Below are 18,499 nucleotides of genomic sequence, written 5' to 3' on the forward strand. Positions count from 1 at the left end.
AATTTTTTTAAATGCAGGTTGTCGATATTTGACTGGTATGCCACTATTGGAAAATCTAGAATCTGAGGGTTCAAAAACATCTACATATTCACAAAATTGTTTTTAAGGTTGTCGAAACTAAATTCTTAGCAATCCGCATTACAAATCAAAAGTTAGGTTTTGATATATTTATGGTGGGAAGTTGACAAAAATGATGTGGAAAATTACAAACACCAACTCCTTAATGAATCCAAAGGTCTAAAAAACAGCATTTTCAATTAGATAAAAAAAAAATGCAGAATATGTCATTATTTGGCTCATCCACAATTATTAGTAAATCTGGAATCTGGGGCTTCAAAAACATCTAAATATTCAGATAGCATTGTTCCATAAAGTTTTTTATGGTATATTGTTCCATATACCAATCAAAAACAAAAACAAAAAGTTTTGATATAATTATGGCGAGAAATTTACAAAATCAACTCTTTGATTAAATCATTTAAACATTTTCAATTGGATAAAATCTTTTGTGACCTATAAATGTTTTCATTTTCATTTTTTAAATGCATATTTTCGAATAAAAGTATTAAAGTTCTAAAAATCAACATTTAACCAAAATCAATTAAATTAATTATTTTAAAACATTAAATGTTTTCATTTTCTTTTCTTTTTTTATTGCAGGATATGATGATATTTGGCTGTCATACCACTATTAGAAAATCTGGAATGTAAGAGTTTAAAACATCTAAATATTCAGAAAATCGCTTTTAAAGTTGTCCAAATGTTGTTCTTATTAAAAATTGATTTATTATATATTTATGGTGGAACATTTACAATATAATGTAGGAAATTACTAAACCAACTCTCCAATGAATCATTTAAACATTTAAACTAAATTTTCAATTGAAAAAATGTTTTCATTCTCGTCTTTTAAATGCACTATTAATATTAGAAAATCTGGAATCTGAGGGTTCAAAAACATCTAAATATTCAGAAAATTGCTTTTAAGGTTTTTGAAACTAAATTCTTAGCAATGCATATTAAAATCAAAAATTAAGTTTCGATATATTTTATGGTGGGAAATTTACAAAAATTATGTAGAAAATTACAAAACCAGCTCTTTGATGAATTCAAAGTTCTGAAAGGTAAAGACATTTTCAATTAAATAAAAAACAATATATTGCAGGATATGTCAATATTTGGCTCATACACAACTATTAGAAAATTTGGAATCTGGGGCTTCAAAAACATCTAAATATGTCAATAAAATTGTTTCATAAATTTCAAAGTAAATTCTTAACAATTCATATTACAATGAAAAAAAAGTTTTGATATAATTATGGTGGAAAATTTACAAAATCAACTCTTTAAATAAATTATTTAAACAACATTTTCAATTAAATAAAATCTTTAACATTAAAATGTTTTCATTCTCGTTTTTAAATGAAGCATATTGAGCATAATCTGAGGGCTTAAAAACATCTAAATATTGAGAAAATTGCTTTTAAAGTTGTCCAAATTAAATTAAACCATATTTGTAATCAAAAATTAATTTCTGATATATTTATGGTGGAAAATTTTCAAATTGATGTAGGAAATTACAAAACCAACTCTTTGATGAATCATTTAAGCAACATTTTTAATTAAATAAATCTTTTTTAACATTAAAATGTTTTCGTTCTCATTTTTTAATTCAGGATATGTCAATATTTGGCTATTTCTGAGGACTTAAATCATCTAAATATTTAAATTTCATTTCATTTTTATTTTTTTAAATGCACCTTTGTTTAATGAAAGTAAAAATCTAAAAAATGTCCTGACCTCAAAGTTATAAACAGTAGTGTATTTTAATGCTAAATCATTGGACGTGTTTCTGATTATATGGTCGCTAAATTTCACCTCCAATGGCGGGTGAAGTAAAAGGTTGTTGTTTGGCACTGATATCAATTCATTTTACGGTGACACTTTACAATAAGATTGTAATAGGTAATGTTAGTTAATGTATTTACTAAGAAACAAACAATCAACAATACATTAATTAAAGTATTTATTCATCAAATTTGTTTATTGTTAGTTCATGTTAACTCAAAGTGAATCAACTAATGGATATGAATATTGATTTTAATAATGCAAGCTATGATTAATAAATGCTGCACAAGTATTGTATTTATAACTAGTTCATGTTAGTGAATGTATTGACATTAACTAATGAAACCTTATTGTGAAGTGTGACCCATTGACCGCCACTGAGCCATTTCTGATCTGAACCGTGGGTCATTCAGGCCTGTATATACTGGACACCCTATGAGTGCCGTTATATCTCAGTGTTTACATTGTAAAATCATCTTTATTTACTGTATTAGCGAACACGGCGGCGTCTGAAGTGTCTTGTTGCCTTTTCTACAGTGTTAAACCACACACTGCATTACAGATGATTATGACGGTACATCTCTATGTCACTGCCTTTGCTTGTTTTAACCACAGTTATCATTTATTCACATGTTGTATCTGCATTCAGTAAATCTGCTCATGTAATGTTCGTTTTCTGTAGTGTCACGGTGTGTAAACTTGCTTTTTTTATAATGATGAGTCTTTGATTAATCATGAAATGTGAAATCAGATACCGTATGTTGAACGGTCTGCATAAAGGCCGGCGCTAATAAAGTCGTTTATAAAACCTTTCTGTTATTTCTTTCTTTATTTTGGCCTCTCGGACTCCTCGTCCTCCAATAAACTGATGATATTCTGAAAGAAAAAATCAATGTAGGTCATATTTCAACAGTTTAAAGTGGTGATGGCTAAGTTGATTAATGAAACGTGTGGATTTACCTGCCTGTCGAATGCTTTGGCCATCTCCAGAGCGCTAACTCCACACTGAAGCAGAGAAATAGACTGGTCAGATTAATGAATACAGGATACAGTTTTATAACCAGAGGAAAATGTTATTGATTTCCCAAAAAAAAAAAAGTTTATACAGTTGAAACCTGAAGTTTACATAGACTGTATAAAAAGGTGCATAACCATTTAAAAAAATAGTCAGATGTTAATGTGACTAACCTTTTTCTCTTTTAGGTAAGTTAGGATTATCAGATTTGTTTCTGTTCTGCTTAATAGCAGAATATTAAGAGAGAGATTTTTGAGAAATTGTTATAACATTTCTTGAAAGTCAAGTTTACACACAATAAGATTATTCTGCCTCTGAAAAAGCTCAGATGATGGTGTCAAGGTTTTGGAAGTTTCTGATTGGCTAATTGACAACTTTTGAGTTAATTGGAGGCAAAACTGTAAAATAGTATTTAAGGAAAACCTCAAACACACTGCTTCCTTGTGTGACAACATGGAGAAATCAACAAGCCAGAATCAACAACAAAGCCAGATTACAATTTGCTAAAAGTCACTGGGAAAAAGACTAATTTTTGGAGACGTGTCCTGTGGTCTGATGGAGCTAAGATTGAACTGTTTGGCCATAATGAGCAGTGTTACATTTTGAGGACAAAGGGGAAAGCTTACAAGCCTAATAACACCATCCCAACTGTGAAGTATGGGGGCGGCAGCATCATGTTGTGGGGCTGTTTTGCTGCAGGAGGGTCTGGTCCACTTCACAGCATAGATGGCATCATGAAGAAAGAACATTATGAAGAAATACTGAAGCAACATCTCAAGACATCAGCCAGGAAATTAAAACTTGACCACAAATGGGTCTTCCAAACAGACCATGACCCTAAGCATACTGCCAAATTAGTTCAAATGTGCTTTAAGGACAACAGAGTGAATGTTTTGGAGTGGCCATCACAAAGCCCTGAACTTAATCATATAGAAAATTTGTGGGCAGAGTTGAAAAAGCTTGTGTGAGCAAGACAGCCTACAAATCTGACTCAGTTACACCAATTCTGTCAGGAGGAATGGGCCAAAATTCCTTTAAACGAGTGTAAGAAGCTTGTGGAAGGATCCCCAAAACATTTGACCAAAGTTATACAGTTTAAAAGCAAAGCTAAAAAATACCAAGGAAATGTGTGTAAACTTTTATAATTCTCATTATTCTCTCGTTATTCTGGCATTTAGCAAATATAAATGATTTAGTTAATCCTTACAGACCTATAATAGTAAACGTTTTGTATGATTTACCATCATCTTAAAAAAAAAAAAATGGTTGTTCCTTTTTTAGAGTGTATGTAAACTTCTGGTTTAAACTGTATACACAGTTGAAGTAAGAATTATTTTTATACATTTTTTTGCTTCTTCAAATGTTTCCCAAATTATGTTGAACAGAGCAAGGAATTTTTCACACTATTTCCTATATATTTTGTTCTTCTGGAGAAAGTCTTATTTGTTTTATTTCTGCTAAAATAAAAGCAGTTTAAATAAAAAATAATAATAATAATAATTTTAAGGTCAGTATTATTAGTCCCCTTAAGCAATATTTGTCTACAGAACAAACCACTGTTATACAATGACTTGCCTAATTAATATAATTAACCTAAGTAAAGCCTTTAAATGTCATTTTAAGCTGAATATTAGTACTTTGAAAAATATCTAGTCAAATATTATGTGCTGTCATCATGATAAAAGAAATCAGTTATTAGAAATGAGTTATTAAAACTATTAATAGCCTAATAATATAGACCGTAAAATAGTTTTTAATCCCAGCCAAACTATGAAAAAACATATATTATTGGAAATACTGTAAAAAGTTCCTTGGACTATTAAACATCATTTGAGAATTATTTGAGAAAAAAATAATAATAATTTAGACTTCAATATAAATATATAATTTTTGTTTTTTATAATAATTTTTTATTTTTATTTTTATAATATAATTATTTTAAAGTTTTTTATGATGAAAACTCTTTTTTTTCTTTTTTGTTTTAAATCGTTTCAAAGCAGATACGTTTTTTTAATGCCATATTTATTTATTTTTTTTGAAAATGTCTGATTTTAGGAAGTTCTGACCTTATTCTGAATGTTTGGATCAGCTCCTTTCTTCAGCAGGATCTGAACCAGATGCTCATAGTTATTCAGCACAGCAACCTGCAAGACAATTCATACACACAGTCATTTACTTGAATACATAAAATCCTTTGCTTGATTTCAAACAGACATGATGACTGTGCATGTGTAAACTACCAAAATGCAATTTTGAAAATTACACATCCTTAAGACAATGAAAATATCCAACAAATTATAAGGATAAAAGTGCACAAAAATAAGAAACTTAATTAAGATTTTTTTTGTTACATCTAAGTGATGTACATCTTTATCAATCAGCTTTTTTTTTTGTTTGTTTGTTTGTTTTTACATCACAGCAAGTAGTAAAGTTTAAGTGCTCAAGATCATAAGAAAAAGAATGTATGTATACTATTATGTTCTATTTTATGTGCTGTTATGATTTTTAACTAACTACCTAACTCCTTACATTTATATAGCTCTTTTCTGGGCACTCAAAGCGCTTTACACATTGGGAAGAATCTCCTTATCCACCACCAGTGTGCGGAATCCACCTGCAGCCATTTTGCGCCAGATCGCACACCACACACCAGCTGATTGGTGTAGAGGAGACAGAATGATGAAGCCAACTATGATATTGGGCCATGATGGACTGAGGCCAGTGGGTAAATTTGATGCCGGTGTAAACCCCTACTCTTTTTCGAAAGACAACCTAGGATTTTTAACAACCACAGAGAGTCAGGACCTCGGTTTAACATCTCATCCGAAAGACGGGACATTTTATTTTAAGCTTTATGTTAAAGGTGACCTATTATTTAAAATCTTTTTTATAAGGGGTTAAACACAGTGGGAATATATCCAGCCTCTAAAGGGTAAAATGTATTAATTATATTTTTTATAATCATTATAAAAACAGTCTGCAGAAACACTTTGAATGACATTATCTATTTGTAGTTGTTATTAGAGGGGGGAAGCCCTGCCCACTAGTAACCATCACTCGAGTAAGAAGCAGCCGTCTGCCATCAAAGTTTTATCCTGCTGAAGATAATGTCAGCGACTGATAAGATTATAAATGTGGATTTTTAGGATGCTCAAATGAACACGGCAGTCTCCATAGACTGCCTTCTAATGCCTAGTTCAGACTACGTGATTTTAGCCCCGATTTTGGCTCGTCGACAGGTTTTGAGAAATCGCCGACAAATGCCTGAAATCACAGCCTGAAGCACGCTGCTCGTGCACGTGAGTGACAATCACACAGTATGAACTTTCAAAGACGCGATCTGAGAGAATCGCCAATGAGTCGCTGATGCCTCTGAGATATTTGGCATGCTAAATATCTGGAGCTGTCAGCGATTTAAATCATGCAGTGTAAATTGAGTTTTGACTGAAAATAACGTCAGCGATCGCCTACAGCCAATGAGAGAGCAGCATTCACTTGTGTGTGCGTGTGTGTATACCTGCTGCAGGCCAGCGGGAGGCTGGCGAAGAAGTTAGAAGCGCTCTTTTTCGGTTTATTTGGACCCACGAAATGGAGGAAAAACTAGTGGAGGTTTGACAGGACTCAGGAGCACCCGTGTCTGTTTGACGTTTCATACAGAAAGAAATTAGCTTATTATCAACGTTGAGGAGAAATGGCTAATTCCCTTTAAACCCAGGTGAGCAAACATGTACATGTTCCACCCCATTACAGTCTTCTTTCTCATTATGTAGTTAATAACAAAAGACATACTACATGTTTTTGGCTGTGAGACGTAGTTTGGACGAAGTTGTCGGCGATTCTCCCTATAGTAAAGTCATGCAATGTGAATGTCCCTGTCGCCGAACCATCTTGCAGTGTAAACAAAGCAGCGACGATACGCTAGCCCAGATAGTCATGCAGTGTGAAAACATCTGTGACACGACTAGTTTGAAAATCATGCAGTCTGAACTCGGCATAAGGCTTCTGAATCTGCCACTATGCTGACTCATAGGCATTTGTAGCTCCGCCCTCTTCTGAAAAGAGCACAGTCTCATTTGAATTTAAAGCAACAGTCACCAAAACGACACGATTTTGACCAAATAAAACATTATTTGTGGGTTTTGTGCTGAAACTTCACATTCACACTCAAGGAACATCAGGGACTTACTTTACATTTTGTAAACAGGGTATAATCTTAAATATGCACGTCACTTGATCAAAAAAAGTGTGAGAAGCAGCACCAGCTAAACACACACAGATGAAGTGAGCAATGTTTGAGTTCTGACCATCAGTGGTGTTTTCCCGTCTCTGTCCTGCACATTGACATCGGCTCCAGCGCTGATCAACAGTGAAGCCACAGCCGGATCTCCAGTAATGACCGACACGATCATGAGCGGCGTCCACGCGATGTTGTCCTGCACATTGACCTGAAACAGGAGAGCATCAGGTAATAACATGTTCCTCTTTCTCTAACATTTTTTGTAGGAAAATTCATTTTTGGGACACCTTGAAATAAACTGGGGAAAAAATCAGCAATTGATCTCCATAGTATATTTTTTTCACTATGAATGTCAATGGCTGATTTCTTCCAAACATTCTTCAGAACATCTTGTTTTGTGTTCAACAGAAAAATGATAATAGTGTAGGTGGGCAGAGATTTTTTGTTGAAATCTAGATTAATCTCACTTTAATCTTAATTAATCTAGATTTAAATGCTCATTTGAACTATGCCGAAGGCATTCAGAATATGTGTGCTACCCAAATAATGACTAAAAGCAAGTCTTTGAGAACGGCTTTCTCAAGCCAGGTGGCGCATAAGACCAAGGGCTCATCTCCTGTTTCCAAAATGCACCACAAACTGCTTGAGAAACTATTCTACTTTGATAATTGGTGATGAAAAGGATGTTCAATAAGATGTGCTTGTGTTTACTGTTTATTCTGTTAAACATAAGCTCCAAACAGCGATTTTTGATCACCTTAATCCGACTAAAGTCAGAACTGAACTAAACAGATATGGCATTAGGACATGTGGAGTATGCAGATATTAGTGGCATTATTAAAGTAAACAATACAATGAAACTATTACCGTCATGTAGGACTTTTCGCCATATTTTCGGACAAGATCCACACACAGTAAAGAACCACACACACACATTGCAAAATGCGAAAGTTTTTTTCTTTCCATTCGGCGTGCGCTATTAAATTCCACAACACTCTCACGCTCAAAAAAACATCCTCGCGAATGGCGCGGCAGGATTTGAGCGTTTTGCGCATTTGAAGCGAATCGCTTAAGTTCAAAAATCTTAAGCGGACATTCGCGCAGTGTTAACCAATCAGGAGCTTGCTCTTTTGGGGGTGTTATTGTGACTTAGCGCCTGTTGTTGGTGTCCCGGGGGAAATCCTCCAGCCGACACCGACAACAGTTCATCAAACTGGGCTTGGCTCAGTCAGAAGCACCGCTGAAAGCCTCCATCATCCAGGGATGGCTTCTGAAAGTTTATGAGCTCACAGGGCTGGTGCACCTATGAAAGCATCTAGTGGACTCAGACACGGCCCTAAACGTATCGACCCTGTTTTTCAGTCTACATAAAGCACATAAACACTGTTATTTGCTCAAAAAAATCTGTGTTAGCCATTTCGCAACGAAGCTACAGTCACCGGGCAGACAGAAGCCCTGCACATGACGCAAACAGAAGCTGTTCTGAAGTGAATTTGATGCGCGAACGAAGCAGATTTGACACGTGAATGAAGCAAGCAAACTCAAATATTCACGCGGCTATTTACGAGCGAATATCGCGATTTATCTGCTTGTTTCACATCTGAGTGAACACAGCATAATACCTCAGTTTGCCACGGGGACATGAATGAAAGTGAAACTGCCGAACTGCTGTTAAAGTCACCAAAAACTACAGGAAACTCTTACATGAAAGCTCTTCACGTAAACACCTTAATTATATAATTGTCTATTAAGGCAAATAACTAGATTACAGATGTAAGCGCGTAATAAGCGCGTGCACGTCTAGAACGTGCTGACGTGAGACGTCTGCTTTAGCCAATCACAACAGTCAGACGCATTTACGTCCGCGCGGTTTACGAGAATAAAAACCTTTGAATATTTTTCCAGACACATTTAGCTGCTAGAAGTTAGTCAGATCACGTTTATATGTTCTTCTTAATGCCAACTGTGTAAATAATAATCGATGAGATGCTTATGATAAGCCTTTGTTTGTTTACCTTCAAGCTTTGCGTGTGCCTGTGAGCACCTGCACACACACATATTATGAACATCTCGACATGCGAAAGTGATCCTGCGAAAGTTGTTCACAATATTGATCATCCACAGAGTTTTTAATTTAGTCAAATGTTTGCAAATACAAGCGCAGCCGTTTAAAGCTCATTTGTGGTGAATGATGTCAGAATTTACCGGTATTTTGGAATGGATGTGTGAATGCTCTTTTCCGGAAAATTTCCGTAACGTTCTCGCCTGTGTGAACAGCGCTTTTTTGAATATACCGGTAAAGTCGTTCCGGAAATTTTCCGGATATTTACCGGTATCACTGTGTGAAAGGGGCTAAAGATTCAGAAGGGCATCCTGCTGGTTTGATTCAGAAGGGCACTTTTTTGTCAGACGGTTCACCGGCCTGGTATACATCCGCGTTAAAATATCAAGGCGAAAGTCATCATAGCTTGCGTAGAGTAGACCCAGCTCCAAACCCAACTTTGAGAATAGATTAACGCCGATTTATTTATTTTTTTGTTAATTTTTTACGTTAATGCCGATAACACCCCACCACTAGATAAAAGTTTACGACTACTTGAGTTTGACCACTTGAGGAAATGTTTGTTTTTGTGTGAACTGCCCCTGTGAATTAACTAAATTAACAATAACAGTTAAAATGTGTGTTTTTTTTTGTCTTTGTTGTCACTTGGGTATCCTGAATATACCACCAAGCAGTTTTGTTTGTTTAATAGACATCCAAACATAGATGACTTTGCTAAAACAAGGCTAAATTTGGACTGCGAGTAAAAACTGTAATAGATTAGCACAAAATACATAAAAATGCACAGTAATGAATGACTACACACTTGACGTCTGTCTAATCAGTGTGTTTGATGACTAGCATTGTTTTTCTTGGCCAAGCCACATATGTTTAGCCTACTGATGACCTTCTGACCTCACATCCATACTGTATGAGGTACTGCAGGATGTCCAGCTGTCCTCCAGCTGTGGCCCAATGCAGAGAACAGCAGCCCGTCCGGTCTCGAGCTCTCCAGGACGCGCCGCACCCACACAGCAGCTTCACCACATCCAGGTGCCCATGAAAACACGCCAACATCAGGCTGATTCAACAGTTTAGAGAAAAAAAAATGTCAGATGTAACAATTCTGATTTGACAATTTACCTAGAGTCCGTTTCATAAAACCATTTCAGATATAAAGTCAGTGTTAACAGGAAAGACCTTTGCTCTGTCACAATTCGCACATACACTACATCCTGAAAGTATGTACTTTTTTGACATATAACACTGCAAACGTTATTTAAATATTTTTAACTTTTAATATTAAACTTGACGTTTGGTTTCTCACAACCACCATATTTGTAGTTTGTTTACACTTTTTACCCAAGTTTGTAGTTTTAATCAAATTCACGTCCAACACACAAAGTAATATTAGGGGTTAGAGTATGGATGGCTCTACACCTCTAATTTCTTCTGGAAATAGTCAAGCATCCAGGAACCTTTGGCAAACTCTTTCAACATACTACACTTTTTGGATATACTAGTTTTATTTCCAAATAATTTTTAGGAAATATAGTATGGGATGTAGCATTATTTTCAGTGTGTTGATGTACTTCCAACTGAAACAGAATATTTAGTAGGGGTGGGCAGGGCCGGAGTGGGACACCTTTTCAGCCCTGGAGTTTCAAGCCTCAGACCGGCCCACCTCAGTTCACGACTGACTATATTAAAATAAGGTCATTTCCAAATCAGTTTCTAATGACACTATCACGTCTTTTTTTGAAAAAACAGCTGCTTTAGAACTTAAAATGTTCAACAACCCTAACAGTATTATATGTCTTAACAATAAAAACGAAAACAATAAGTTACTTTAATGAGGACCGAACCCGGGTCCACAGCGTTTTAACCTAACAAGCTAACCGCTGGACCACAATAGCTGTGTTCAAAACAGAGACACAACTGAGTTTTATAATCATTAAAATAAATGAAAAGAGAAGAGTTGCGGTAAAATAATGAATAAAAAGGCTGTGGTCAAGTAAATAAATAAATTTAAAAAGTGTGACTGCTGAGAGCAAAAGATTCTGGAGCTACGGACACCGGCCCTCGCGGCCAAAAAACGGACCGGCCCACCGGGAATTCTCCCGGTCCTCCCGATTAGCCAATCCGGGCCTGGGGGTGGGGCTTTCTTTTTGAGGAGTGTGGTTCAGAATATTGTGGCTGAAGCGTCAAACTGACATCAAGAGAAAAGGTCCACCTCTCAAATCGAGGAAGCAAATACTCAAGTTTACCAAAACAAACTACATATTTTTTTCAGTGGATTAACTTGCATGGATTTATTTTTCACCAAAAGGTTTTTTTAAATTTTTGTTTTAAATGGACTTTTTCACAATTCACACAGCTTTTCAGCAGTTTCTCACATCGAAATTATAGTAATATTGTACTTTATAACAAAGGAATCAAATAGAGTGGCAGAAACAAAATTTAACTTGACAATTATTTAGTGGTTTCACAATTACGGCTACAAAAAAAAAAACAATAGCATCACCAGACAAGTGAATTTTACTTGCAGTCCTAGAATAAAAACCTGACAATATTTCAGCTATCACTAACTATTCATTAATTTTCCTTCGGTTTACTCTCTATTTCAGAGGTCGCCACAGCAGAATGAACAGCCAACTATTCCAGCATATGTTCTACGCAGCGAATGCCCTTCCAGGTGCAACCCAGTATTGGGAAACACCCATATACTCTTACATTCACACACACACACACGCACACTCATATACACACACTACAGACAATTTAGTTTATCCAATTCCCCTATAGTGCATGTGTTTGGACTGTGGGGGAAACCAGAGCACCAAGAGGAAACACGCGTCAACACGGGGAGAACATGCAAACTCTACACAGAAATGCCTACGGGCACAGCCAGGACTAGGACCAGCGACCTTCTTGCTGTGAGGCGACAGTGCTAACCACTGAGGCTGAGCCACCGTGCCACCCATAAACTATTTATCATTATTATTATTTTATTTACTTTTTCATTACCTGGTAATGTAAGACGGTCACAGATTTGAGAACAGCTCTGCAAAATAGTCTGACATGTTGCTAATTTAGATTTTTCACTGAAACATTTAGTCATTTTTCATAATATGAGAGATCCCCAAATGAGCGGAAGGCAGGAAGGAAGGAAGGAAGGAAGGAACGAAGGAAGGCAGGAAGGAAGGAAGGAAAGCAGGAAGGAAGGAAGGCAGGCAGGAAGGAAGGAAGGAAGGAAGGCAGGAAGGAAGGAAGGCAGGAAGGAAGGAAGGAAGGAAGGCAGGAAGGAAGGAAGGCAGGAAGGAACGAAGGAAGGAAGGAAGGCAGGAAGGAAGGAAGGAAGGAAGGAAGGCAGGAAGGAAGGCAGGAAGGAAGGAAGGAAGGCAGAAAGGCAGGAAGGAAGGCTCACCTGTCTTTGCCACTGCTGTTTTTTCTGCTCACATCGGCACCATGATGCACCAAAATCTGAACTCCACTACGACACAAAACACACTTGAATAGACAGACAGACATGCAGATGCACAGAAATATCTGAATAAGCCTTTATTACCTAGTAAAGCCCTTTATGGCTGCCATCATGAGAGGAGTGTAGTCCAGCCGGTCAGGAACGTCTACTGTGACCGTTCTACCAACCCACATGAAAAAAAAAAAAAAACTATAGTAATTTATATTAAATACTATAATGCTTTTGAACCTGTACTGTATACTGTATATATTATAGTATTTACAACACTTGATGAATGATTGCTCCAGCATACTGTAGTCTACTATAGTGTAATATAGTACTATAGTAAATTGAGACAGACAGGAATCATAGTGTTAAATTCAATACCTTTTAAGACCTTTTTAAAACTCTTTCCATACATTTTAAGACCTCATCGCCACTGTTTCGATTTGAACCGGTAACATAGGGAACATTTTAGGTTGTATATTTACTTAATTCTTATTGTAAGAATAATTGGCCAATACCGATATTGATTTCTAAATGTTTTCAAATTTAGAATCAGAAATCAAAAACGATTTTTATAAAAAATACTAGTACGTGACAAAAAATAATCTGCTTTATCACAGGCTGAACTATCTGAAGTGACTCAAGTGTTGTAAATACTATATATACAGTACACAGTACTATTCTACACAGTATCCCAATATTTTCTGATTAGGCAAGGCAAGTTTATTTATATAGCACATTTCATACACAGTGGCAATTCAAAGTGCTTTACATAAACAAGAATAAAAGAAACAAGTAAAAATAAATAAATAAATAAATAAATAAAAGCAAAAAAATAAAACTGATTCAAAAACATCAAAACAGGTAAAATGTGATATAAAAGAATGAAGAAGAAGAGAAAAACATAATAGTATGATCTGTCAGACGCAGCACAGTGCTCATTCAGTAAAGGCACAGCTAAACAGATTTAATTAGATTCAAATCTTGGCATATAATTTTATATTTATATGAATTCCATGTAAAATAGCACTTATCACTTTCTTTAATACTCTTTAAGGGCCTTAAACTTCTGTAACTTTAAATACTTTCAAGACCCCATGAACACCCTGTGATAAACTGTGATAAATATTGTGGTATACTTTATTTTCTTTACAACAATAAACTGTGCTGTACTGTAGTATAATATACAGTACAGTTGTATAAAACTACAGTATTGCATCATTTGTTTACATTATTGTAGTTGTTGGGTTACAATAGCAACTATATAATTACCACAACAGATTAATGAATGTACTTTACTGTAGTATGGTTCAAAAACACTATAGTATTTACAACATCTGAGCGTCTCATGTGCTGTGGTTCAATCCCTGTGTTCATTTAGAAGTTCTTCATGATTCAGGCATCTGATGAATGCAAGATTTATGAATGATAAACCTAAGCTCTCTTGAGTGAAGTTGGTTTAGATGTTGATTTGAGTGTTAATAAACTCACCCAGACTGCAGCACTCGGCAGAGCTCCACTTCATCAGTCTTGAGGACGGCGCTGTGAAGATTCTTCCCATTCAGAGGCGGCTCTGAGGAAAACAGAGTCGGACATGACTTTTATTTTACAGCAGAGGGAGTCTGCAAATGGAAACCCAGGTAGCAACAAATTCTGGCACAGATGTGGCATAAAGTTGGCACAGCAGGCATTCATTTGGCACAGACATACAGCATGTGGGCCAAACATGACCCGGATTTGGCAGAGGTGGCACCATCTTTAAGGCGGCACACTTGACTTGGCCCAAATGTTAAATGTAGTATTTGGCCCAGATGTTAATAATTGGTATGTTTGGCTTATCTTGACCCACATTTAAAATACATTTAAATAATTTTTAGGTAAACAAAAAAATTATTTCAATCGGGTCCTTTGAGAAAAAAGCATGCACATAGCACGCCTAAAGCACAATGCTTCATGGGTTTATTAATTTTATTGCAGTCATTTCACAACAGTATATTTTCAGGCCCAGTTATGGGTTATTGACGTGGCTGAGACTTGGCAAAGATATGGTCCATGTTTGGTCCCTGTCTAGAAGCCAGACTTGGTCCAGTCATGTACTATAATTCACTGCGGCATGTGGGCCAAGCAAAAGCTGATTGTGTGGGACAGATCTGGGCCAGAGAAATTTTTGCTATGTGGGAAACCTCCCCAAAAGAAGGTTTAGTCAATTTCAATTTAATTTCCAAGACAACATGAAGCAACACTAAAATATTACCACAAATTACAGTAAAAGTTCGGAAAAGGTGACTTTTATTAATAGTTTGAAGTGACATTAGGTTGGTGTTGTATATTATGCTACAAAAACCTTGTAATAAACTGCCAGTACATTTTTTGTTATTGTAGAGACTTATTTCTTTCTAAATATTATTTCTTATATTTTTTATTTTATATATATATATATATATATATATATATATATATATATATATATATATATATATACATATATATATATATATATATATATATATATATATATATATATATATATATATATATATATGTATGTATGTATATATTATTTATATAATATATTATTATTATTTAAGTCAAGATCATTTTTTACATACTGCAAAATAATATATATATTTAAATTTTTTACTATACTAAGGTTATACTAATATTTACTAAGATTATAATACTGATTTTGCATGCATTCAATTAATTTTTACCTTTTAAAAATAATTTAATCTTAATAACACCTCAACTTTTTTAAGTCAAGAACAAAAATTGTAGTTTACACAATAACCTTCAAAAGAAAGAACGTGTGGACTCATAAAAAATGTGCAGTACAGATAATTAGATTCTCATGAAATATCATCAAATAACATAAACATGAAGATTTGTCAGTGGTTTGCCATGTTTTGTGTCCTTACTTTCTGTAGAAGCAGTGACTGATGGGTAATACTGCTGCTGACCAGATGGCCACGTGACCTTCAGTCTGAAAGTGTAGGTGGTTTTTGGTTCTAGGTTATCCACCGTGAAGCGTGTGTTGTAGCCCCTAAACAAGCCAGAAACACAGTATTAAATACCATAAAATACAGTAAAAATGATTACAACTAACCAAGACTGAACAAGTACCACATTGTAAAATAAGGTAACTAAGAGCAGTGTTGTGGTAAAAAAAAAAAAAAAACTAAAGAATAAAAAGCATTATATTACAATTTTAATCTTTATTTATGCAAAAATAAGAAACCACACACATTCACATTACTTTCATTAAAAAGTAAAAATAACTTGTATAAATATATAACTTTTTCCCCAACACTGCTTAAGAGCTGTTAATAATTAGCTGGGCAAGTCATGCAGTGTTGAGTTACTCTTGGTGTGATTAAATTAGTCTATACTGCTTTTGAAGTAATCAAGTTACTGTTTGGATTACTTTATAACAAAAGTAATGGGGTATATGCCGAGCTAGTGTTTTTCCCATACTGATAAACTTCCAGTGAGTGACCTGTTATTGTGAACTTTTTTCCATTTTATACAGTTCCTTTTACAGTATCGATGTTGTAATGTAATTAAAATACATTCAGTTAAATAAACTTTGGCATTCATTTAGTTGCTCAAGCTTAAAACTAGACAAAAAGCCGTTTACTCGCACTCGCCCGTCAGAATCGGCAGGCTAGCGCAGAAGCCCCATTGAATATACTGGGGTAAAATAAATGCTCAAATTATTAAGACATGGCGGGTGTAAATGTAATTTAATGCAGTGCTTCTTAAACAATCTGAGACCTACTTTATATCGGATATCACTCAGCTAGTGGTGATCGCTGATTTTTAACGAAAACAGACCTTAAACGTGCCGTTTTTTGCATTGGCATACAATTCGCAGGAAGCGCTTAACTCAGGTTACTGGCAAATTAAAAGTTCTATTAGCACCCTATTACTCACATTACATAGCAAAATTTCTCTGGCCCAGATGTCCCACACAATCAGTTTTTGCGTGGCCCACTCGCCACAGTGAACTACGGTACATGTCTGGCTTCCAGACAAGGGCCAAAGATGAACCACATCTTTGCCAAGTCTCAGCCAAGTCAATAACCCATAACTGGGCCAGATATACTGTTGTGTCACGACTGCAATAAAATTGATTACCCATGAAGCATTGTGCTTTAATTGTGCTATGGGCATGCTTTTTCCTCAAAGGACACTATTGGTAGAATTTTTAAAATGTTTTTTTATTTAATTTTTTAAAACTATTTAAATGTGGGTCAAGCTAAGCCAAACTTACATGACCCACATATCAATTTTTATCATCTGGGTCAAATACTACATTTAACATTTGGGCCAAGTCAAGTGTGCCACCTTAAAGACGGTGCCACCTCTGCCAAATCCGAGTCATGTTTGGCCCACATGCTGTATGCCAGTACCGAATGGAGGCCTGCTGTGCTAGCTTTATGCCACATCTGTGCCAGAATTATTTAAACCCTGGGAAGTTACAAGTTACATTACTTTTTTGATGTGGTAGCCTACGTCCAAGAAATTTACATGAATTTGTGTGTTTTGTTTGGGACTAAAGCCACAACATCCCAGCATAAACGCTCCCCATAGATTTTTGTGATTAAATGGATGGCAGTTTCTTTATTCTGTTGAACACAAAGGAATATACAGTGAAGCTATATAGTTCCAAGGTTTTTTTTCGTGTTCCTACTATGGATGTCAATGGCTGCTATTTCTCCCCAAACATTCTTCAGATGATGAGAAAATATATATTTTTTGGGTGACCCTGCTGAAAAATCCAGCTTAAACCAGCCTAGGCTGGTTGGCTGGTTGACCAGCCTGGTTTTAGAGGGGTTTTGGCCATTTCCAGCCTGGTCTTAGCTGGTCAGGCTGGAAAATGACCAGCTAAATCCTGCTAAAACCAGCTTGACCAGCATGGTTTCAGCTGGACATAGCTGGTTTAGGCTGGGCTTCCAGCCTGACTAGGCTGGTCAAGCTGGTTTTAGCTGGTCATCTCCCAGCCTGACCAACTAAGACAAGGCTGGAAAAGGCTGGAAACCAGCCTGGAAATGGCCAAAACCCCTCTAAAATCAGGTCAACCAGCTAAAACCAGCCAACCAGCCTAGGCTGGTTTAAGCAGTTTTTTTCCAGAAGGGGGACTATCCCTTAACATTCACAAAATTACTTTTATTTTTAAGTAAATGCAAGCACTTGCTTACGTGATTTGCTATAGCAGATCCCTTGAGAAAATTAACCATGTTTTTGGATGATACTTTATTAAAATTTAAAAAACCATTGTTTGTTTGTGGTTACCATGGTAGCCTATGAGATGTAACTTTAACCCCAAATTAACTGGTTTTATTATAACATCAATCAAAGTTTTGACATGGTAATTTTTAATAAAACTGTTGGTATACAAATGTTATGGTAAAAAACCTGATTACTACAATTGTGCTATCAAAAAACATGGTTAATTCTTGTAAGGGATGCGCCATTAAATTTACAATCTCTAAAAAAAGATGTCCGTAGTGTCACAAGCTCTGTTATGTCACAAACTGAGTGCAGAATTCACTTGTGTATCTGTTTAAAGCTGTGTTTTGTGTTGTTCATCTGCTCCAGGATGAAGCAGGTCCAGTTTTGCGGTGGGTCTGTCCATTTTGAGCCTTTTTCTCGGCTCCAGACCAGCTCAATGCTATGGTGACTGACTTGCCCGACGGCCAGAGCCTCCGACCGGTGCCGCTTTTCTGGAGACGAAAAAATAAAGAATAAACAGTCGGAGAAACCGGAGCGTTAGCGCCAGTAACTACCGCTAGATGGCATTAAACGAACAGAATACCTATCTTGTTCATCTAAATACTTATTTTAAACTAAAACCTACAAATAAAATAGTAAACATGGTCACTTTACCTG

At 35.7% G+C, this 18,499-nt stretch overlaps 2 protein-coding genes across 4 annotated transcripts in view; one reads left to right on the forward strand and one right to left on the reverse strand.

Annotated features, from left to right (window-relative positions):
* The window catches only part of adam12a (ADAM metallopeptidase domain 12a), a 245,472-nt gene extending 242,814 nt beyond the window's left edge, over positions 1–2,658 (forward strand). The window contains exon 24 of the transcript XR_015504576.1: positions 661–2,658. The gene's annotated coding sequence lies outside the window, so the exon portion shown is untranslated. The remainder of the gene's footprint in view (positions 1–660) is intronic.
* The window catches only part of fank1 (fibronectin type III and ankyrin repeat domains 1), a 16,182-nt gene continuing 341 nt past the window's right edge, over positions 2,659–18,499 (reverse strand). Inside the window, exons 1-11 of one of the 3 annotated variants that reach the window (XR_015504588.1) lie at positions 18,497–18,499; positions 18,162–18,333; positions 15,526–15,650; positions 14,102–14,183; positions 12,710–12,784; positions 12,569–12,634; positions 9,440–10,222; positions 7,168–8,900; positions 4,930–5,007; positions 2,809–2,853; positions 2,659–2,724 (exon numbers count right to left, since the gene is read on the reverse strand). The exon at positions 18,497–18,499 is cut by the window's right edge and continues 119 nt beyond it. Coding sequence is in view for 2 of the 3 variants with exons in the window: in XM_087276947.1 (XP_087133073.1) it covers positions 2,677–2,724; positions 2,809–2,853; positions 4,930–5,007; positions 7,168–7,308; positions 10,057–10,222; positions 12,569–12,634; positions 12,710–12,784; positions 14,102–14,183; positions 15,526–15,650; positions 18,162–18,333; positions 18,497–18,499 (1,001 nt within the window). In the remaining variant the exon portion in view is untranslated. Of the gene's footprint in view, positions 2,725–2,808; positions 2,854–4,929; positions 5,008–7,167; positions 8,901–9,439; positions 10,223–12,568; positions 12,635–12,709; positions 12,785–14,101; positions 14,184–15,525; positions 17,461–17,524; positions 18,334–18,496 lie in introns of all 3 variants that reach the window. The other 2 variants (XM_087276947.1, XM_087276948.1) reach the window with 2 other exon arrangements.

This window comes from Danio rerio, chromosome 12, assembly GCF_052040795.2.
Source record: "Danio rerio strain M-AB ecotype USA chromosome 12, GRCz13ab, whole genome shotgun sequence".
NCBI lineage: Eukaryota > Metazoa > Chordata > Actinopteri > Cypriniformes > Danionidae > Danio > Danio rerio.